Source organism: Phasianus colchicus, chromosome 1, assembly GCF_987193195.1.
Source record: "Phasianus colchicus chromosome 1, bPhaCol1.hap1.1, whole genome shotgun sequence".
NCBI classification, from domain to species: Eukaryota; Metazoa; Chordata; class Aves; order Galliformes; family Phasianidae; genus Phasianus; species Phasianus colchicus.
In genome coordinates, this window is record NC_143436.1 from 169,498,452 (window position 1) to 169,522,451 (window position 24,000).

At 40.2% G+C, this 24,000-nt stretch overlaps 2 protein-coding genes across 7 annotated transcripts in view; one reads left to right on the forward strand and one right to left on the reverse strand.

The window, feature by feature from the left end:
- The window catches only part of LRCH1 (leucine rich repeats and calponin homology domain containing 1), a 121,214-nt gene extending 108,508 nt beyond the window's left edge, over window positions 1-12,706 (forward strand). For 3 of the 5 annotated variants that reach the window (XM_090131712.1, XM_090131732.1, XM_031615669.2), the window contains one exon: window positions 10,317-12,706. In XM_090131712.1, the coding sequence (XP_089987838.1) occupies window positions 10,317-10,430 (114 nt within the window). In that variant the 3' untranslated portion in view covers window positions 10,431-12,706. The other 2 variants (XR_016461850.1, XR_016461851.1) reach the window with 1 other exon arrangement.
- An 833-nt stretch (window positions 12,707-13,539) lies between these two features.
- ESD (esterase D) lies at window positions 13,540-23,105 on the reverse strand. Of its 2 annotated transcripts, none has more exons than XM_031615672.2 (9): window positions 22,947-23,105; window positions 22,195-22,270; window positions 21,608-21,696; window positions 21,336-21,434; window positions 18,602-18,726; window positions 18,230-18,349; window positions 16,807-16,905; window positions 15,635-15,802; window positions 13,540-13,762 (listed from the first exon to the last, which is right to left on the reverse strand). In XM_031615672.2, the coding sequence occupies exons 2-9, from the start codon at window positions 22,260-22,262 to the stop codon at window positions 13,682-13,684; spliced, it is 849 nt and encodes a 282-aa protein (XP_031471532.1). In that variant the 5' UTR covers window positions 22,263-22,270; window positions 22,947-23,105; the 3' UTR covers window positions 13,540-13,681. The 2 variants fall into 2 exon arrangements, with proteins under 2 accessions (XP_031471532.1, XP_089987873.1); XM_090131747.1 differs by lacking the exon at window positions 22,947-23,105 and adding an exon at window positions 22,368-22,897.
- Between the last annotated feature and the right edge of the window lie 895 nt (window positions 23,106-24,000).

Consider the following 24,000-nt stretch of genomic DNA (forward strand, 5'->3'; position numbering starts at 1 on the left):
AATTCTCCTTTTTCCTTCGCTTCCCTTCCTTGTAATATTTCTGTTAATCTCTTGAAATAGGGGAGAGAGGGATTAGCATCATGAACTGATCTGAAGGCAAGTCCTATCTCTTTCCCCCACTCCAGCTCAAGTTTAAGAACTTACATACCTCTTTATAGTTCGTGTTGCCTAGACTATACACTGAATGTGGTAAAGCATTGAAACAACTCTTATTCCACTTCTGAGTAGGTGTATATCAAGCTAAACAGAGCCAACCCTTTCTAGGAAAAGACAGGTACGCTTTTGTGAAAGGCATTCAGAAGAATTTGTGAAAATCCAGGAATTCTACAGATATTGAAGCAATTGAGGTGGCAGTTCAGCAGATGATAGTATTTTCTGAGCTGCTGCCAATTATTTAAACATGCATTATATTAAAGAGCACTTAACGGTAATTTGAATAATAGTTCTCTATTTTAAATCCTTTAGTTTAACAAAGAGTACTGTAATTTTAAAGATGATTGGTCATCTCTACTGTTCTGATTAAATTCCATACTGGAGTAGTTATTTTCCTACTTATATTTTGTTTTCCTCCAGATTCCGTGGAATAATCTTCTTCCTCTGTCTCACAAAGCAGAATTTATCTGCTTTAAAACACTTGAAGATGACTGTAAATTAGTACTGGGCATGAGGAACACCTCATATGCAAGGCACTTTACAATATTTTAGACTGAAGATCACAAAAGACGGTGTGATACAATGTGATTGAGAATAAACTGTTAGATTCCTTTATCTGTCATTCTTATGTGTGACATCAAGCAAGTTTTGTCACTTATCTTGTCTGTTTCATCACCTGTGAAACTGCTGGTAATGTTTGTTTGTCTGACTAGTGTAGTAAACACAATGTACCTAGGAAAATTGATTGTCTAGGAAGAGTTTAGATTTTCCTTCCTAGGAGATTTTAAAGAATTAGGTTAGACATGCTGGTGAGGAAGCCTTCTGGTATCTTTGAACTCTGCCTATGGTTAGAGCACTGGACTGAATGACTTCCATTTCCCTTCCAGTTCTGTTTTCTGTTAATTTATTTGTAAAACTTGAATAAGACAAGTATTAATTTTATTTTGTATCAACATGAAATACACAAATGGAAAGTGACTGTAGGCACAGTGAGACTTGAAAATTATAAAGCCTCAAGTATAGACCCATATTTACTACTGCTAGATGCTACTGATGAAATTCCTAGTTCAGTGTCAAGCTAGCTAACCAAAGCATCTCAGTTTTGTGGTTGTGAAATAAATATATTTATTTCTCACTGGCTATTATATCCAAAAATTACCACCTATCTTTTAGGAGATAATTAGCATAAGAAATTGTATGCTACAGATTATTCTGGTAATACGATTATGATTTAAGGCTACATTATAAATACTCTAATTCCTTAGATGTTTGTAAAAATGTATTAAAAAGCTTCTAAATGCAGTTCTATTCCAGTGTTCTTGGCTTTAATACGAGAGTGTGTGTGTGCACGTATGAAGTTTGTGAAGGTGAAGTATGTAGTTAGGTACTGTGAGGTGGAAAAATTACTTTCAGACAACAGATAGACACTAAGACCTGTATAAAATCAGTTCTAGCAGCTTCCGGTGCATTTGGATAACGATTCCATTAGTGGCTTCTATGATTTGGCACAAATTAGTTAATTCTTGTAGGTTCTTAATTCCTTTAGGAACTTTGCTAGTTGTTTTGAGTGCATAGCTATGGACTTGTGCCCTCATCCTGTGCAGACCTGTTCTTCTAACTGTGCACCTAGTTTCAGTGGTTCCAATAGCAGGCACTCACTAAGTTAAGAGTGTGAGCTTAATGTTTAAAATTCCTCTTTCAGAAGGTCTTGGTTTTGTCTTGTTCCAACAGTGTTGCTTTTCATGAAACTGAGAAAGTGACATAAATCACTTCAGAAGCTATTAATGTACGACTACTTATAATCCAGTGTATGTATTTGAGGCAAAGTCCATGTCTTTTGTAGGGCTGGATTTTCACCTGTGCCCTGTGTGGTCAACAGGTCTCCTGTTAATGCTTTGTGTTGTGCATTTCTTATGTAGAACCAATCCACATATATGAGTATATTTTAACGTTTTTTGGAATGAGAAAGTGGCAAAAGTTTTTGCTACTGTCTTGTAGTTCATATCTACGTCGCTGTCTAGTATTATGTGGTTATTCACAGTGCTCAGTAGGTTGGTAAGAAAAATAACAGATCAGTCTTGTAGAGGTGTGTCAGCGTAATCAACTGCTTGTGTGCTTGTGGTGCATGATTCTCAAACTTATCCAAAGTCTGAAGTATACATATGCTTACCATGCAGACAGTTGTCTTTAACTTGGAGTACATTTTCTCGCTTTTCTCAGCCTTAACAATGTACAGCAATTCAAGTGTATCATTACAAGCAATATTTGGAGTTACGGAGTTGAAGCCATCTTGAACCTGACTGTGAAAGATGTCCATTGCTCTTGTGACAAGCACAGCCATACATACTGTACATGAAGGTTATCTGTTTTCTGTGTTTTTTCTAGTTGTTACTGATAACGCTTCAAAATACACACAGATCTTAAAGAGAAAGAGGCAGTAGAATATATCCTTACATTTCATTAAGAGTGAATATAGTAATGTTTCTCAAAATACTTTCAAAATGTAGTAAGGGTATGAAAAATGCCAGTATTTTCCTCCCTGAAGACAGTAATTCTATTAAACAGGGAGGTGGAAGCCACAGCAGGTATCTAGTCTAATGGACTCTTTGATGAAGTCAGAGTCCTACTTCTGTGCTATTCTTCCTGTGGTGATATATTCAGGAAACCAGGAGTTCTGCTGGCTGGTGATCCTTTACCTCTTAGGAGATCCCAGTATTGAAATGTTATACAGAGCTGATGTTTACAGTCAGTCGCCTGACTAAGGGGATAAATTTGGGTTTTAAAACAACCTAGGCTGTTGTTCAACGTCACATTTGTTCACCACTGACATGAATTACATTCCACCTTGTTTTTTCCCCATTCTGTTGTGTTTGTTTGTTTGTTTTCCTTGCAGTGACAGCATGGTCATCAGAAATTTTCAAACTGTGATTTCATCATAAGTTTATCTGCTCATATCTGTACTATACTCACTGTATTAATTACTTTTTGATCCTCTGGAGATCATCACATCCTTAGTGCAATAAAGTAATAAATACAGATTCTAATGGAGTAATTTCATATGCATGCAGGTAAAATATGTTTGCACTGGATTACAGCTGGGATTTTGATGCGAGGATTTGGCTTTGTTTTTCCTTGATCCAGAAAAAAGATAAATATGTTCAAGTGCAGTGTAGTAGAAGTTCAAATACCTTTTTTCTTCATTTATCTATTAACAAGCTTTTACAGCTGCGATCTGTTTGTAGATCCTACCAAGTTCCTGTCAAGTTCAGTGGAAGTCTACACTTAATGTGAGTGGAAATTTGACTAGACCCCAGTAAATACATATTCAGTCCAGTCTTCTATTCCATAGACATAAGTAAGTTTTCTAATTGCTGTGTAATTGTTTTCACAAAAAAGAACTACTTTTTATGATCTTATTCCTGTTACTACAAAAAATTAAAGCACTCTTATATACAAGTTTAGAAAAAGTGGTAGACCAGGCTTTATGCTCCATTGTCATTTCCAGCACATAATCTGCATAATGCAGAAAAGAGCAATATAAAAAAAAAAAAAATCAGGTAATGATCCATTCTACTTGGTTGATACAAAACATTCTCATTCTTTCACTTCATCTCTTAGATTTTAATGTATATGGTTATGATATAACTGGTATCTCCCCTGTAAGTATACATTTTCTCTTACTGTTTAATGTGTGTGTGTCTTTAGTAAACTTCTAGAGTTTTCTGTTCCCTCCAGATTCAGGTCAATGTTTTCTTAATGTGTTAGAACAAAGCTATGAGGCATTTTGGCAAAATATATTGTTTACCTTAAAATTGTGTGGCTGAAAGCCAGAATTTGTAAAAGGGTCCAAAGCCATCATCTGCAAATGCAGTTTTGTAAATATTTGCAATTTATTGCATGTTCAGAAGATGCACATATTAAGATATCTCATTGGCTAGAATTCTAACTACAGAATTGCAGCTATAGTAATGAAGTTCTGGGTTGTTGGTTTATTTGCGTTTTTGAATCTGATCACAAGTGTATGATTCAACAAAACGTACTAATCTTTCCTTTGGAAATTAAAAGAAAAACTTGATGAAATATACCTGCAGCCTGGATTACTGTGCTTTTTGATCTTCTGGTCTTTTCTGTTGTGTTTCAAATGGTAACTTCAGGACATTTGGGCATATACAGACATCATCAGTGAGACATTAATGAAAATATATTTGCAAAGATATAATTTCATATTTATAGAATCATAGAATGGCCTGGGTTGAAAAGGACCACAATGACCATCTAGTTTCAACCCCCCTGCTATGTGCAGGGTCGCCAACCACCAGACCAGGCTGCCCAGAGCCACATCCAGCCTGGCCTTGAATGCCTCCAGGGATGGGGCATTCATATGCCTTCATCTAACAGAAATTCAAGACTTATGTGTTTGACAGATTTGCTTAAATGTAAGGCTTTCAGTGACTTTCCATTTCAGAGCAGTTGGCTCAAATGATGAGCATTGCATGGAATTATTTTTATTTAAAAAGAAAAAAAGCGTACTTGGAGAAACTACACATTCCAGTATTTCATTATTTTATGAGTATTTTATTTTTACCTGTTGATCTGAATTACATACTCTACACATCTGAGGAAGAACAGAATGTCTCTTGCCGAATTTGTAGGATTCCATTTCTCTATTTCTGTTTTTGCTAACATCAGGGCCCAAGGATATTTGTTATCATAGTATAAACAGTTCACTACTTGCCCTTCTGACATAATGGCAGCAATTACTTTCTTGATAATGAACTGCTCTGTCTGAGTTATCAACTGTTTGCCCAAGCATAATCCAGTTCAGACAGTTGCTTGACTTTCAAGGCATCTAATGTCAAAGAAAATAGATGTGTATGTGTAAAGAGTCACGTATCCTGTGGTGTATTCTTTGCATATTCCTGTTTCAATTTTACACTACTTAAATCAGAAGTTTTGTTCCAGGAGTAGAAAATTGCCTTGGCAGCACACATACACTTATATGATTGTGGGCACGCTCATTGTGCTGTCTTCTGGTGTTGCTCTGTGCCTGACTGCTGCCTCCTTTTGTGTTTGGATGATTTGTTGTTTTTCATCTTTTGATGAGCTTGCTCTTTTGCTTCTTAGGAGTTTGAAAGTGTCTATTTAAAGTGGTTATGTATCTGTAGAAAATAATGAAGCTCTTCTTTGCTTGTAGTGAGAAAATTTGTACCAAAAACTTGGGTCTACATTTTATACTAGACAGAAAAGAGTGGATTGACTATGAGCCTTTCCTTCTGTGATCGTTTCTAAGCATTTCTAAACTGAGGATTAGTAGCAAATTCTTTTGCCTTTCTGGCTTTGTTCAGGAATGGTTTCAACTAGGGTATTTTTAGGAAAGATGATTCATTTTCTGTATTGAAATTATGTGTTCAGTGCTACTGTAAAATAGGCTGAAATCTTTTCAAAGGTAGTGGGAGATGAGTGAAGATGAGTCATGTAAAATCCTTGGAGACATGGGTGAGTTTTGCTGGTTTATTTTCTCAGAATGACAAGTTTTGAGAGTTCTATCAGTGGCTTCCAGTGGTTGAAGGTATCCACTGTGGAGGGTAAGAGAGAACAAAGCATGGGAAACATGCCATGCCACAGGGACAGTGGTTGAGTACAAGGTCTCAGGCAACTGAGATCTTGACCCAGTGTCGTGGTTATGCAGAAAGTTGAATTCATTGTCTGAATTTCATCCTAAGTAAGATTTGATTCTTCTCTGAGAAAAGTTAAATATCATAAGCCTGTGGTTTAAAAGATAAGTGAGGCAGAATTGGTGAAAGCTGTTTGCAAAGTTTTGAAGATGGTGGTTAGTGCCTAGACAAGCAAACTAATTAACGACACGCTAAGATGTAGTTCTTCAGAAGTGGATGGTATAGGTTTTCACTGAGAGGTTTGGAAAGCTCGTCATAGCAAATGCTCAAATAACTGCAGAATTATACAGTATAAATTGAATTTCATCTTCTTCCTAGAAAAGGGAAGGCTGTCATTTGTACATCTTTCAAGAACTAATGCAGAATGATGGATAATATAAAAAGTAACATGTCCTGAATCTTCTGACTGTAGTGCATAGTCGTGCAGTTCTAGTTGTTTGTAGACCTTTTAAATTAGTTTCCCTATGTCTTGTAAATACAGCAGAGGGAGGGAGGTGGTTTTTATGCAAGCCGGATTACTACAGTATATTTAAAAGACATAGATAATGCATTCTCTGTTAAAGGAGGAACATCTGTGTTGGATCAGTTTGTGGGGTATTTTTGGTTGTTTTTTAATATGAAGTGAGGCATGAACTCCTTTCATGCTTTTAGTTAAAATACGTATATAATTGATTACAAAATAAGAAGGCTGTTTCTGTTGCGAAAGAATGACAGATGAAAGAATAGCTCTTAGAATGCTGTATCAAAAAATGGTAAATTTAGAATTTCTTTTTTCTGAAGGAAACGTCCTTAACTCTGTTTTTTACAGCAAAATTTGCTTCAGTAGAAAAATGTAGAATATTCTCAAACATAAATAACTAGCAAGGTAAGTTGTATTAGTCCTGGGTTTTTGGATTAAATCCCTGTCCTTCAGCCTTGTAACACTAAACTGTTGCTTGATTCAGCAGATATTAAATATTAATGCCTTTTATCTAGAGAGGAAAACTGATGAAATACTGGCACGCTGTGTGCCACCAAATCTGTGAAATATGACTCTGGTGTGCTTAGGCACTTGAAAGAAGTCTAAAAGTAGAGAGAATAACTTTTAATTCCACGTGTCATTTGTATTCTCAATAAATGATAAATATTTTTTGAAAATTATCAGGGCCAGAGTGTCCTAGACTTTTCTTAGAACTTTATCCTGAGACATCAGATTGGCAAAATATTTTTAGTAAATTTATACAGTTGAAGTAGAAATCTGTTTTACCTTTTATTTGATATCGTTATTTCTACCTTCTTCTGTAGTTACTCCAGCTAGGTTTCAGTTTAGGAGTTTGCATACTGAAAATATTGTCTTAAAATATCTTTCTGTAGTTATCCAGACTAAATACCTTCTTCCAGAGGAATAAAAGGTGAGAACCTTCTCTGAGAGTTTGCAAGCTTGCAATATCTCAGTCACAGAAGGGTGAACATGAACGAACTGCAGAATCAGTTTCTTGATTTCAGTGATCAATTTAGTGAAATAGGAATAGGAATCTGAGTGATGAATTAGACAAATGAGTGCATGATAGGAGCATTCCTTTGTGCTGACAGGACAAATAGCTCTGTCAAAGAGGAGCGTGGTAATGGAAGGTTGGTAATTTAAATCCAAATCCAAAAGCTCAACCTAATCAATGTCTGTGTTAACCCAGGACATTTAGTCCCAGAACAGTGCTGCATATTCCATGTAGATAAATGAATTTTGTCTATCTACTGCAGACCTACTTAGCCAAACTCTTATAAAATTATTCTCTCTGACATTGTTTCTTTGGTCTGTATGTGCAGAAAGAATTTGCTTGGTATTTTAGGCTATCATCGTAGAATCGCAAAATGATTTTGGTGGAAGGGGCCTTAAAGACCATCTGGTCCCAACCCCCTGCCATGGCAATGCCACCCAGCAGCTGAAGCTGCCCAGGGCCCCATCCTACCTGGCCTTGAGCACTTCCAGGGATGGAGCACCCACAGCTTCTCTGGGCAGCTGTGCTGAGGCCTTGCTGCCCTCATCATGAAAAAATTCTTCCTTATATCCAATCTTAATCTACTCACCTTTAGTTTTAAAGTCATTACTCCCTGTTTCATCTCTACATACCCTTGTAAAAAGTTGCTCCTCATCTTTCCTTTACACCCCCCTTAGCTACTGGAAGGCCACGATAAGGTCTCCCCACGGCCTTCTCTTCCCCAGGTTGAGCAAGCCTAACTCCCTTAACCTATCTTCATAGGAGAGGTGCTCCAGCCCTCTGATCATCTTTGTGGGCCTCCTCTGAACCTGCTCCAACAGCTCCATGTCCTTCTTATGTTGAGGGCCCTGGAGCTCAATGGAGTATTGCAGGCAGAGCCTCATGAGAGAAGAGTAGAGGCCAACCCTTCAGCCTGCTTGCTGTGCTTCTTTTGATGTGCTCCAAGATGCAATAAATCTTAACCCATGAACTTTTTTAATGGGCAAAAAAAAAAAAAAAAAAAAACAGCAACAAAAAAGATGAATTTTGAATGTTAAAAAATCCCCCAAACCTGGAATATACAGAAAACATAATTTTAAAAGTGACCATAAAATACAAATAAATTAGTTATTAGTAGCAGATGTCATAGTTGTGGGAAAAAAAAAATGACTTTTCAGATACTGTAGTTAATAAATAAATTTTGCAGTTTTGTCTCAAGTAGACTTTCTGTCTTAAGCTGTCCAACAGCCAGGAGTTGGAACAGATCTTTCTCAAACTAAACATGGATGCAGTTTGGATAGGGCTCAAATGAAATCCTCTTCTTGATGAAGGTTTTATTAGCCATTACTGTGAAATTTTTCCTCTTAGAGGAAGAAAAATCTTTGTTGATGGATCTCCCTTTGAGGTTTTGTTGTGGTCACAGTCCAGGGCAAAGTGGTTTCAGTTCAGTATGTGTGAGAGATGAAGAACTGCTGTGAAATGGAGTTGGGCTGATATTGTGGTAGTGGGTGATCAGTTTTCCTCATCTCAGAATGGTCATCAGTTGGGTGCCTCACACGTCGTCATAGTTACCGTGTTGTGTCTTGGTATGGAAGTGAAAAGTGAGTTGGTAATATTTTCGGACTCTCTTTTGAATGAGTTGCAGTGAAATTGGCAAAAGTTTAAGAAAGTGTTGGTTCTGCATGAAGGAGATCATGAGAAGAGATGTTGAAGAGATGAGTGATGTCTAAATTGGAGATATCTGTAGAGTGTGTGTGTAAGGAAATGGAACAGATGATCATGGATTATATACAGATAAAATAAGAGACTTTTAGCTGACATCTTTCACGTCACCAGAAGTGAGAATACTCAGTAGAAGACAGGCAAGCAATCACAGTGTAATCTCAGATGGATCCACAATTTCAGACTAGAAGTTTATTGAACAGCTGAAAGATTAGGTACTGAGAATATCAAAACAACCCTACTTTTGTTAAAACAAAAAATCAGTATATGACTCTGCTGATGGTCATGTGTTGATGCTAGAGAAAGAACAGAGTAGATCACATACCTGTTGATTTTCCAAAATTAAAGTGGCCTAAGATACAGCTTAGGGAGGGGCTTCATGAGCCAGATGTTGTATCCACATGTTTGTGTTTAATACTATTTTATTTTTCTCTGTGTTTTTGTCATCCCATTTACACTTTTGGCTTCCATGTTGTGACAACGAGTCTCACAGTTGTAATTATGGTGTGTGGTGTAGTCATTTATTATGAACCTGGTGCCTGATTTCATAGTCTCGTATATTTCATTAACATGAACACCCAGTTATGTTAAAAACATTAAGATGGAGCAGTCATGACAAAGCTGCCTCTCCACGCAAGCCTTTCTGCAGTTATTCACTGTGGGATTTCCTTTTACCTGTAGGAGATAAAGTATTTATTATTTGACTGCCTGCTGATAGAATAGCCTGTGTGGACAGCTAGTAGGTTTTATCCTGGCCACAATTGCTGTGTCCTGATGGTAAATGAAGTTGATTCCTGGACATTTCAAAATAAACATCTAATTACTCGGAACGAAATGCTCCATCTGTTGAACGCACACCATTACACATACTTTTCTGTAAATGCTAATGGCTGACTTCAAGGTGCACGTCCTTGGACCAACACCTACCCTCCTAGAGCTCAGCAGCAAAACTTCTTTTGACTGATAAAATCCAGCCTTCCATCCCCAAATAATGGCCAGATGCTTCATTATCTCACTTAATATAGGCAAAAGCTCAGCGTGTACCTGGCAGCCTTCACACTCAGTTAAGATGTTCACATACTGTAATGATCACCAAACATGCTGCTTTCCTGGTAGGCCCAGAACATGAACAGATTTCACGCTAATTCATAGATCTAATGAGAGCCAAATTGAGAGACTTTGTCAAAACCTGGGAAGTTCTTTTGAACTGCAGACAGAAAACGGTTCCTGATTGTTGGGTGTTCGTGTAAAGCGAGGGTTTGCAACAAGTACTGAGTAACCTGATCTTTATCCTTTGTTTGTCTTTTTCTAGGAGAAGCTCTGCCTACCACATCACATCCTAGAAGAAAAGGGCTTGGTAAAAGTGAGCATAACAGTTCAAGCATTGCTAGATGTAACCACAGTGAAACAAGCTTTATTCACGTGAAACTACTCTCTCTGCTGTTACCAGCTCCACTGTGCCATCAAAGAATCAAATCACTGCCCGTCTTTACAGACTGCATTGAAAAAAACAGTGCTCCAAGAGTATTCTGATGCTTCTGATTTTAAAATCATCTTTGAGACTGTACACGTGCATCCAACTACAAACCAGAGACTAAAAGAAAACATTTTATAGAGCAAATTGGGGCCTCACTGCTTTTCTAGCTCGCTTTGTACAGTACTTACTGAAACAGCCACCTCTGCCACGTAAAAATGTGTGGAGTACACAGCTGTCTTGCAGCAAGATACCTTCATATTATTAAACTAAGAATCCTCATAATCATTTCTGGAGGGAGGGAGAGTAAGTCAGACTTCTGCCACATCAGGTTTTTCTGCAGTCGCTTTGGGCTATTGCCTTTTAAAAATATCCAGACACAAAAATATTTATATAAATGTTATTTATTAGTGAGTTGTTATTCATCCTTTGGATGCAAAATGTAAATTAGGAAACTGTATTTTATTACTGCTTTTTTTGTGGTTAAACACTTTATTTTAATATAAATATTTAGTTATTTTTTATTCTACTAGGGGTGCAGTAGCTCTAGATCTCCATACATTGTATTTTCTGACTCCTAAGAGCAAAAGCAAACCAAGTAGGTGCTTCAGTTCAAAGAACAGCTAGCTGGAATGGCATTCTTTCGCTTTCAATGTGTGGAACATCGATGAAAGTTTGTCTGCATTCCGTTTATTTCCTACATTCCAGCAGCACTTTTCCCCCCAACGCAGACACACACACACACACACACACACACACACACACACTTGATTCAATTGGCTGAAGCAGAGCACACCCATGACTTGTATATAGACATTTAAAATAGGAAAGACGTAAACTTGAAAAATAAATGTGAATATTTTTGATTGCTTACTTTACTATGCACAAGACATTTAACTTTTGCCACAACAAAATGAATGATGTGCATTAGGATCGTGTGTCTTGAAATATGATTTTTGCACTGTAACTTGATTTTCTTTTAAAGACTACGGCACTACGGAACGAATAGAACAGAGCACAAGAATGCTAACAGGTAGCCAAAAATTTTTTCTTCATTAATTCCTTCAAGAGGAGATTAAATCATTAATATTGCCGAGGGCAGTCTTACATCTGACCTTCCAGCTGCTGGCTGCAGTGCTTCTCCCCGCAGCCTCCACCATTCACTGAGGTCATTGGATTCCCCCTGAATCGAGCACAATGTTCTGTAGTGGGATTGGAGGTCCGATCCTACACTCATGTCAGCAATAGGATAGAAGCTTCTCTTTTTTAGTACTACTTTACATTTTTTGAAAAGATTTTTCAGGAGCATCATTTATCATGAAAACATCATCTTTTTTAGATCCGGAAGTCCCAGCGCAGCCATTATCACAATGTCTGGATCTTCCACTTTCCGTACCTTGGACAGAAGCTGCAGGTGTGAGTTGGGTGGGCAGGGTGGGAGAGCTGCATGTGGGGGAAGGTGAGCTGAGCCGCCTGCTCTGTGCTGCACAGGGGCTGTGGTTGGAAATAGGCACCATGATGGAAATGAGGCGATGTGGTGGGAGAACAAACAGGAAGAGAACGTGGAGAAAACTGTTGTATAAGGACTTTCTGAAGGCACGATGCATACTTGTCACTGCTGCACATCTAGGCTAAGTTACCTGCGTGTCTGCACAGATGCTGCAGTTCAAAACAGCTGTGCTCCAATAGCAGGCTTTCAGTCTATAGTGCAGTATTGGAACGCAGGCTGTGCATTGTAACACCACGGACTGCCAACATCTGTACTGAGAGCAACTTGTTAGAGTGGGCCTGCAGACACACAGTATGCATGGGATAGCAGTTACTTCAACCAAAGCAAAAGCATTTATTTTATAGAGGGAACAGCAACTTAGTTAAAATGGTAATTTGGATTGGCAGCTATCGCATATTGTTTCCTATCAAATGTACTGTGCACTTTACCGCTAAATTAAAATGTATTTTAATATTTTACAGAGCTGCACAAATATCTGTTTTGTCAAAAAGCACGAGCAATGTAAAGAAAAATAAGTTTTCGAGGTAGAGTTTATCACATTTTAAAAAGCATTCAAAGATGGATTATAAAATAGGAATATTGATTTCTGCATCTCGAGGGATAAAATGCAGGTTTCCTGAGTATTTTTTTACAATGTATATATGGCAACATGAAGCTTTGTAATTATTATTTTGACAAATCTTGGTTTTTCATAATTAAAATTTTGTTTTCCTCCTGATAGTGTCTTTCAGTATTTGCTCGAAGTTGGCTGTAAATAGCTCTACGTATTTTGTAATACGGCTTTTTTACGCAGTCTTAACCTGTACGGCTAAAAAGAGGATCTTCCTGAGTCTTTGTACACTATTTATATGTGCAATAAAACATGCATGGTGGATCTATATTCCATAAACAGTGAACATAATGTATATAGAAAATCTTTACTGTAGTTACAATTAAACTCTATCATTTGTAGAAACCACTTAATGGCTACCCCCTGGCTGGCAGTTTGTTGTAAAAGGGACGATTCCTGGAGAGCTTAACAGTGTGGGTGATGGAGGAGGTGACTGTGTGAGCCAAATAAAGGAACTGTAGCGCTCAACTAGGAATAGGATCCTGTTCCAGAATAGAAACAGTCCTATTAAACCTAAGAAACCTATAAACACACTATAAGCCTTTTTCTTACTGAGCAAGAAAGGAGTGGAAGACAAACCACTTCCTTGAGCACAGACTGCTTCCTTTCTTAGAGCATCAGCCCTTGTGTTGTTCGTTAGTGTACAGAACAGCAGACCACAATGTGCAGCTTAATTAAGTACCTTGACTGGTTGTGGTGCTGATGATTTCATGTGGCACTAATTGATGAAATGAACACAGGTTTTCCATTAGTGGAAGAGGCATACTGTTATTCACTGCCTTTGCCTAAGGTTTGCTAGAAACAGTCCCAAATACTTACATTTGTATTATTAAGAGCTAATTAACTCACCTGCTAATTTTCTTCTTGACCAAGAATGCAGCATTCACCTACATGGTGTTAAACTTTTCAAGCATGCAAGAATATTCAAGATACTCTGAACATCAAATTAAGTGGGACTTTTATTTTATTAGTAGAAATCAGAAGAGCTGTATTCTACAGATGCTGCTTCAACACATGATTTTTGTTCTGCTCAGATGTATCCTTTGCCTCCCGCTGGTCAGACAGCACTCCCATTTGTGTAGTTCAAGCATTAAGGAACTTTGCATGGTGTTTGATGTGATCATTAATAAATGTAGCAATGAAAAAATAGCTGTGATCATAGCCCTAGAAGAACAACAACGAAGAAATCAGCAAATTCGTATAGCTCACGATAAAGCAATCATGCTACACTCTCTTGTAGAGAAGTTAGTATCTCTTGTGTTTTCATCTGCTTTAAGAAATCAAAAATACATAAATGTAAAACTGTAAAGGGGGAAAAATGTAAAATTATCAGGGGAAGTTCTTGACTCTGAGAGTGGTGAGGTGCTGGAACAGCTGCCCAGAGAGGCTGTGGATGCCCCGTCCCTGGAGGTGTTCAAGGCCAGGTTGGATGGGGCCCTGGGCAGCCTGGTCTAGTATTGGGGAGGTTGGTGGCCCTGCATGTGGCAAGGGGGCTGGAGATTCATGATCCTTGAGGTCCCTTCCAACCCTGGCCATTCTGCGATTCTGTAAAGGACACCTAACAAGCCAAGTATAGATGAACTCCAGGAAGATGAACAAACAGCATGTACTTTCATCTGCCCTAATCTGGGTATGCAAGCTAGAAGTGGGTTGGATTTGTGATATTAAGGAACGTGGGCCTGGCAAAAATAAAGAGTGAGGACCCTGAACTTCAGAAGAGTGCACTTCTGTTTAAGGAATTACTGGATGGAATTCCATGGGAAACTGTCCTTAGGGATGGAGGAATGGAACAGAGCTGTCAGCTCCCTGGGAAACCTTTCTGAGAGCGCAAGAGCTTTCCATCCCTGAAAATCAAGCAGATGATGAAGGAAATGGGCATGGCTATGGGAAAAGAAGGAAAATTACAGGCAATGAAAGCCAGAATGGGTGGGCCTGGGAAAAATACAGGGACGCCATCTGGATATGTAAGGATAGGATCAGGGAAGCCCAGGCACAGATGGAAGTGAATTTGGTGAGGGTTGTGAAAAACAACAAGAAGGGATTCTAGTGGTATAATAGCCAGCTGAGGAAGGCTCAGGAGAGTCTACCTCTTCTGGTAAGTGAGAAGGGACAGCTGGCAACAACGGACATGGGAACAGCTGAAGTATTCAATGTGTTCTTTGTCCCAGATGTCACTGACAGGCTTCCCACACCTCTTGCATCCCTGAACCTCTATGCAGGGTCAGGGGAACAAAAGTGAGACCACCTCATGAGGCTGAACATGTATGGTTGCCCAGAAAAGCTGTGGGTGTCCCATCCCTGGAGGCATTCAAGGCCAGGTTGGATGGGGCCCTGGGCAGCCTGAGCTGCTGCGTGGCACTGCCCAGGGCAGGGGGTTGGGACTGGGTGGGCTTTAAGGTCCCCTCCAACCTGAGCCATTAAAACAATAAAGAAACCTCTGAACAACAGTTTCTGTCAACCCTTTCTGTCAGCACCAAATAGATCTTGTGGCACAAGGCTGTATAAAAGCCCTTGTGATAAACCAAAGAGGACAATCTTCAAGCTGTGGGGCCTGCTTACAAAGACTCCATTGCTGCTGTATCGGGTCACTGCACTGTAGGTCTTCAATTGAATTTGATATTTCAAGCAACTCCATACCTCTCCTGATGTACACTAACACTTGCATGCTAAATCACAAAGCTGAATGCAACACCCACAGCACAAATAAGGAATCCTGCAAAAACACAGCTGTCACACTGCTTTTATAGTGACTGTGCTTAGTACAGTCATTAATGCTGCCTCTCCAGCCTATCACTGGCAGATTTAACAGCAGCCAGAGATACCAGCACCAGATCAGTTTGAGAAAAGTGCACTTATGGCCCCACCTAGTGGTACAAGGAAGCAGAAACTGCAAAGTCTTTTCCTCACTCAGCCAGGGGCAGACTGACAGGTCAATAAAAGCACGCTCAGTGACAAAACACCTTCTCGACTACCTGCTGTGTACACACCAAACTCACACAACATCTACCCAACAGCAGGTGTGCGGAAGCAACTTGCCTGCTGCAGTCTGAAGACTACTGGGATTTTCCTCTCTGTGCAGGCGGCGATGAAGTTATCTGGCAGTAGCTGGCCTGCTGATAGGAACTGATCTTCTTTGCCTTGATCAATCAGGATGTCCAGGCGAGAGTCTGGGTAGGACTTCACAAGCTGTGTAGCATCGTATGCCTGCAGAAGTAAAAGGGAGGCAACGCTCACGTATGTGTGTTAGAATGGGCTGAATTCACTGACTGTGAGAAAACAACAGTAAGTACAGAGTGCTGTGTTATAGTGATCAAGACATCAAATTACAACTTGGAAGAGCAATCAGGCCCTTATGCAGTACCCTGTAACTGACTATACAGTGGTGGGACAAAAACAAAAAACGTGTTTAATGACAGAACAGTCATCAGGCTCATCTGTGGCAAGCTGGAGTGGTGGTATGGATCTATTCTATGTCTTATGCTAACTACAAAAGTGTTTTCAGCAGATCCTTTTGTACTAGGCACCTGAATTCCAACATCTGGTCCTGCAGCAGGATAGCAAAACAATGTATGCCCAAATAACAAATATATGTGCTTGTACCTTAACAATTCCTATAAGACTATTTTCATTTCTAATTTAGGGACCTAGAACTAAAACCTAACTCCTGGTTTAATGATGTTCTATGGGATATCAATTTCCAAGTACCAATGGGCTTCTCTGCAACTGTCTCTGCCAGGCTTCTCCTGCAGATACCATGACCCTGACCAGGTTGTAGCACAGTCTCTCTTTTCAGGCTACCATAGAAGTTCTGAACACTGAAAGCTGTGTTTTGGAGCGACAGGCCATGGAGTGTCTTTTAAAATTCTTAAACTCTTTAAATATTCTCATTATTTCCATGCATTACAGAAAGTCTCAGACTGCCCATAATTCTTCTTAGGCTATATTCTAAGACCTTCATAAAACAAGGAAGCATTTAGTCAGTTTGATGAGAGCTTTCTGTCTCGTTACGTTTGTCACAAGCACCACCAAGCAACAGCAAGACACACCCAGCAGAACTGTGCAGTGTTTACCATACTCCTAAGCATGGATATAAAACAACACCATCAGCTCATGGGCAACTCAAGAGTTTTGTTCCAGACATCTGCTGCAATGTATCCACAGATCACTCAGTCACATATTACTAAAGGCCTGCAAGTTCCAGCACATACCTCCCATTTGCTCACATCTGATCCCAGATATCCACCAAGGGCTTTCTTGCCCCACTGGCACTGCATAGGGTTGCAGATAGGAGAAAAAGCTGATACAGACTGTTTGGAAAGAAAGCATGAAAAAACAAAACACAACATGAATTACGAAAAGCAATTTTTGATAACAATAAAACTGACAGTGTTTCAAAACAGCTTTAGAAAGTACTGCCAGAACTCTGCCACCAGCCCTTTCATCTAAGTGCCATAACTAGTACCCTATTTCCCTATTCTGGGCAGCCTGGTCTGGTGGTTGGAGACCCTGAACATAGCAGGGGTTGAAACCAGATGATCATTGTGGTCCTTTTCAACCCAGGCCATTTTATGATTCTATTATTTGCTCTCCCTAAAACCACAATGTTCACTTTCCTTTTTGTACATGAGCCAAGCTTCGAAATGAAGGGTTAGACACCCCATTCCATTGTATGCTGGATGTTGGATGTTGTCTTGAATTCCTTAAGCAGCGGATAAGCCTGTTGTGCGTGGTGAGAGCGTGGAACTATTTCACCTCCAACTCCAATCTGGAACAACGTAAGAAAGGCCTAAGGCATGGAGCTCAGCCTGTCTGAGCATGCAGCAGCATCTCCTGAATTTAGCTAACTTAACTGAAGGATTAGGAGTCAGGAAACATGCATTTCAGACCACAGGTGCTGGGGAGAAAAGTCCAAGTTCTATTTTTTATATTCTTCTTTCAGATCTGTCCCTGGGCCTATCAATATTTCCACTCTTATGCCCTGCAAGAAATAGCAACCAACTATTTGAGCCATGGGCAGTTTCTTGGATTCTGGCATTTTCAGTACAATGTTTATTTCTTTTCAATAATACAATGAGCATTTGAGTGTCAATACTGAAAACAAATTTCTGAACTATTGGCTCCACAAGATAAAGACAGAGCCAGTAAATTCCCAGCAAACAGCAATGCCTGATTCTCCTTCAGAAACACCTGGCATAAGCATATCTCCAAAGAGAGCAATGAAGTTTCCCTTATGGGTATAAAAGGCAATTATGTTCCTGTGTATTTGATTTAGGTTAAAGCAGAAGAGGACCACAACTTTCTAGACAATATTAGCAGCAGGAATTAACTGCAGACCTAAAAAGAACCTGCTTGTATTTATTTATTGGAAAACCTGAGCATTTTCAAAAAGAAACCAAACTTTTCCTACTTTTTAAAACATTCTTTTTTAATTTTGCTATCAAATACAAATTTCAGAGCAATGTTTCTGGGAATCTTCTATATTCTTATAGTAGGTATTAGTAAACTTCTACAGCTAAAGCAGTGTATATGTTTAACACTATTACAGAACTTGGTGTTACGTTTTATTTCTTTACTCCTGTAGAGATCTGTATTAGCCTGAGCATTCCTTGTGTAACATGTATGATATCTTACTTTGTACTTTCCGGGATTCTTCAGAGCAAGAATGAGAGCTCCATGACCTCCCATGGAATGCCCAAAAATAGACATCCGTTCAGGGTTGGTTGGAAAATTGGCATTTATCAGTTTAGGTAACTGTAAAGGAAGAGTGGAATAAAAACATTAAAGCAACTTTTGGATGTTTAGATAGAGAAGCATCTGATGAACTGACACATTTTAATGCCAGGAAAATAATGAAACCAAAGGCACATCTTTGGTTCTAGTCTTTATCATCATGGTCTGAAACCAATTCTGACAGACTGCAAAACCGAAAGGAAACATTTCATCTACCAGCATTTTTTCTTCAGCTTCACCAACAATACCACTATAACCCGGCAGCAAAGTTACCTCATCTCTCACGTAGGAGTACATCCTATAGTTTGTTTTCCAAGGATCTTCAGTAGCATCCACATAAAAACCAGCACCGGTACCAAAATCCCAGCTTTCATCTTCTCCTTCAATATTGCAGCCACCTACCATGAAAATGGATTCTATCCTTACTATGTCACAACTATCAGAGTTCAGAATAAGAGAATCTGTCACTCAAGTCAGAGACCCTGGACATTAGTTTCTCAATCAATGTATCTCTACCCCTCCAACGAGTAAGACAACTCAGATTTTCACTCATTAATACAGTATTTTGAAGCATGCACCTCCTCTTTTAAGATTGCAGCATAACAACACTGGCCACCCCTCCCCCCCACCCTCCTGCTTTTCTTTTTTTTTCAAGTACATATCTCCCCTTTTTACAGTTGAGTGCCCTACACACTGCAACTCCCCACCAAACTTCTGTCACTCCTCTGAATAACTGCAGGATTGTATTAGGGGAGTCAACTCCTTGAAGGGGTAGATAATAGCAGGACAAGGGGAAATAGTTTTAAGTTGAAGGAGGGAAGATTTAGGTTGGATGTCAGGGGGAAGTTCTTTACAGAGAGAGTGGTGAGGTGCTGGAACAGGCTGCCCAGAGAGGTTGTGGATGCCCCGTCCCTGGAGGTGTTCAAGGCCAGGTTGGATGGGTCCCTGGGCAGCCTGGTCTAGTATTAAATGTGGAGGTTGGTGGCCCTGCCTGTGGTGGGGGGTTTGGAGCTTGATGATCCTTGAGTTCCCTTTCAATCCAAGCCATTCTGTGATTCTGTATCCTCTTTTCCAAAGTTACACTTTCAAACTGAATTTGCAGATGTCTCCTTGAAAGTCAGTACACCCCATCTCTAACTCTCTTTGATTAGCTGTGATTTTCTAGCCTAGTTTTCAGAACAGAATGTAATATTTCAAGCTATCTATGACAGGAAATAATGACCTCCCTTTCTCAAAGATGTTCCCAGTTTTTGCAATTCAACATTACGTGGGCTTTTACCACTGTCAGATCACACTACAAACCCACATGTAATCCCTGTGACAATCCCTGTCAATTTGTGCAGATATCTGCTACCTCATCACAGCATGCACATTTTTGCAAGGATCAAAGCTGAGTTTGCTCCAGAGAAGTGCCCTTGAACACTGAGTGATTTTCTAAATTAAGAATCCAGCAGTGGCAGGGACTATAGGTGCTCATACAACTTGCTGGATATGAAGTCTTATTTTCAGTCCCTAAGGAATGGTCAGAAATTCCAAGTCCTGTCACTCAATGAAGGCAACAGTGATTCTGCTAAAAGAAACTTATGGGAAACCCTGGAAAAAGAAATTAGAAAAGGAACCAAAGCAAATCTGTCTGGAAAAACAAATCGCTGCAAAGAAAGCAAGGGGAATTCTAACAGAGTAGGGCAGAGGGACTGTAACTGCAGGTAGCTCAGGTTTTTGTATTGGAAAGCTTCTTCTGATCTGACATAACTTCAAAACTAAGATACAAAAATGTCTTCTGGAAAGCACATCACTTCCTTCACCTAAAACCTGTGTTGAGATCTGACATGCTAACTCTGGGGAGACAACAAAGGTGACACTCTTCTGATACAGCACTCCTGAGACTTGAGCAGAACCTGATAAACACTAAACATTGCACACTGTGTCCCCACAAGACTGTATTTCAAGTAACTGCAGATCCACCACATAAGTTTCCCATATCACACACAAGCTCAGCCTTACACAGATAACAGCACATCATTTCAAAAAGCTATTTCACGAGCACTCTATTGCAGGTGCACAGAACTCTGGTTTGCTTTAAATTTTTCTAGACACCAACACCCTCAGGAGACATGTACTTAATAGCCTACAGAAGACAGCATACAATAACAAGTAAATATGATAGCTTTGTGTGACAGTACAGGTGGGTTTTTTCATTTGTTTGGTTCTTTAAGCCTCAGCAAGCCACAAACACTTCTGGTAACATATGCTTCTTGCTTTCCATCTTTTCCCACTCCTCATTTTTCCTCATTCAATGGTCCTTTTGCTCTAGTTTTAGTGCCAACAATTAAGAGTTTCAAATATAAAGCTTTCAGCAGCATGCTATTAAGCAAGCATGTATTAACCACATCTAGGCTGGAACCAGGGCTCAGGGTGCAGCACGGTGCTAGCTCAAGGCATGGCAAATAAGTTAAAGGGTTCTGAGACATTGGCTGAACGCAGTTCTGTGAACAGAGAAAACTATGCAGCCATGCTTTCCAAAGTAATAAAGGAATTTGAGAACGGGTTTCAAGATAGCCAAAAAAAACCACCAATTTTCTGGTTTATTTGTGGTCCCATTTGCAGTCAACATAAATACATTACTTGTGAATTTTCAAAAGGAATATAATGACTTGCAATCAAAAATCTGATCACGTCTCTTTATCAGACTTTCACAAGCCCCACCTCAGCAGAGGGAAATACCCCTCCCTTCACAGTCACACCTCATTCACATTGAGCAACCTTCACAGATGCAGTCCTAGACAATTCTTCCTCACTCAATACAGCCCAGGCAAACCAAACAGCTGGACACCCATGCTATTAAGAACACTGATGACTTAATCCAGCTAATGGAAGTCAAACTGCCATTCTGGTGGGCAACACACTTTGTAGCAAACAACAGTGCCCCATTCTTTTGACAATAAAGACAGCAGATTTCATTCTAAGGGCTGAATTATATTCTGTCCTATCATTTGTGAAAACTTACGTGGGCTTGTGTCTGGTGCAACTACAATAAGGCCATGCTCAGCTGCAGCTTGCTGAAAACCTGCTTTTGTTATAAAATTCTGCTCTGTGCAAGTTAACCCTAGAAGAAAGAAAAAATATGTTTTGTTACATATTACAGCATTTCAGTTTCCAAAATCCTTCTGACAGAAAAGGTGCTAAAAAATAGAAGGGATTCCTATCAGCATAAACATCCAGGCCACAGCAGTTTAAATATGTTGAAGGTTATCTTTCTAAAATCCTAATGTTACTTACCTGAGAGCCAATACAGCACAGGACACTTTCCAGTTTCTGCTTTTGGAGGCAAGTAGATTCCAAATCTCATTTTGCATTTTAGCTCTGTGCTGTAGCAATAAAACAGTCCTTATTATCAGCAGTATGCCATCAGCAAGGTTGCTAACATCAAGAAAGCAGAATCAGTGCATTTCATTCAAAGACAGAAATGAAAAAATGAACGCCACTCTGTTTACCTTCATCAAACAGTAAGAATGCATCCCTTCTATCTCTCTGCTCACAGCACTCTGTAAGAGTGCATGGAAGCAAAATACACAGTAGAGGGAACTGAACTTTGTACAGACAGTGACAACTCAAGTAATGGAGCTCAAACTTAAAAGGGAAAAATACTGGTTTCCCTTCTCAGATCTGCAGCATTTCAGTACAGTAAACATGCTAAACATTAACAGAGGAATACAGGAAGGCAGACAAAACTATAGGCAACATCCCCTGCTGAAATACTGCTGTTAGTGAGAGCACACGGCTTGACTGAAGACTGAGGACATGGGCAGAAATAAGATCCATTCGTTACCCTGATAAACACCTCAGTTTATCTCTGTAATGTTTACCTGTCGTGTTCAAACACCTTCTGGAAACCCTCAAAGCATTTGTTGCTAGAAACCTGTTTCAGTGCCATGGTCTTAACTGTTAAAAGAAAAAGGAGCAAGTTAAATCTGAAAATAAAGCATTCCAGGCCTTGGCTCATACTAAAGTTACAGGAGCTGAGTAAACGAATATATACCCCCATCCCTGGAGGCATTCAAGGCCAGGCTGGATGTGGCTCTGGGCAGCCTGGTCTGCTGGTTGGTGACCCTGCACATAGCAGGGGGTTGAAACTGGATGATCATTGTGGGCCTTTTCAACCCAGGCCATTCTATGATCTTTCCATGAACTTAAAGCATCTTCAGTACCACGGCCTCTTCAGGAGATTCTCTTACAAGCCTTTCCTGACCTCTCATAACTTCCTACTTCCAGCTTTATTTACATTTTTTTCGTATTACTTATTTATACGAAGGGTCGTTCCCACCACCACAAAAAAAGCTACCACAAACCGCGCAACGCCAGCGTCCAAAGGACAGCGTTCAGCCCCAGAACGCAGCAGGACAGGAAAAACATCCCCCCAGGCCTGCCTGTTTTCTCTCACGAGCCCCGAGGGGCTGGACTTCCTGAAGGAAGCCGCAGGGCCCGCTGCCGAGCACACCCGCAGGCAGCAGACTTTCCCTTCGGTCCCTCCGTAGCCGAGCCTGAAAGCCCGCACGGCCGCACCGCGGCTCCCCCAACCCTCCGCCCGGCCCGGCGGCCCCGCGCCCCGCTCCCTTACCTCAGAGGAGCGGTGGGGCCGAGCGGCGGAGCGAGAGAAGGAAGGGGCGGCTCCTGGGCGGGCGCGACCTCCCGTTGCCCCGCCTGCACGCCCGGTTCACGCCCCTCATGTGGTTCGTGTTCCAGGGCCTCGCCGCCCTCGCTGAAAAATATCCCTTCCGTCCAACCCTCTTTGAGGTTGAAGCCATTCCCGCTTGTTCTGTCACGACAGATCCCGCTAAAGAGTCTGTCCCCTTCTTTCCTTCAGACACTGAAAGGCTGCTCTCAGGTCAGCGTCTCAGAGACTTCTCCAGGCTGAACGGCCACAGCTCTCCCAGCCCGTCCTCTCAGGAGAGCTGTTCGATCTCTCAGATCACTTCATTAAGTTTGAAATATTTTACCTCTGCTAACGACTCATTTGTCGTTCTTCTTAGCAGCTGCCACCTGAAGGACTCCAGATTTTATAATAAAACCTAGCTTAGGTAGTTTTTGTCATGCTTTCTGTCAGCTTGGAGATCACACACACACACACTCACACACTCACACAAAAGGATATTTGACATTACTTTTACCCTGTTCATATTTCAAATTATTCTAAATTATTCCCACCTCTTACTGCTAATTGGTCATGATTTTTTTTTTTTTTAAATTTGCAATTAAATATGCACATCAGCTACTAAAAAACGAGGTCCTCAGTAAAGCCTTCTTCCTCTTTTTAGTCTTCTAGCACAGACTTTATTAGCAGTGATTATTTTTGCCCATGGCACTTTGAAGTCTGATCATCTGTTACTTTGTCGTTGTGACAATTCTTCTCTATTTATAATCCCTCATTCTAACAACACAGAGTGCTGCCAACTTCGTCCTCCCATTACTTTTTGCTCTTCTCAGCAGAGCTGATAGATCCATCTGTAATGCAGCTGCTGGACCTTGGACCTTGGCTACTCATTCCACATTCACAATTGCTTTTCCAGTCCTGTCTGTATCTGAACTGTCGGAACTTTCTTCTCAGTTTTTCTTTTGCAAACTGGATTTAAGGAAATTAACAGTTCTTCATTAGCATTTCTACAATACTCTCC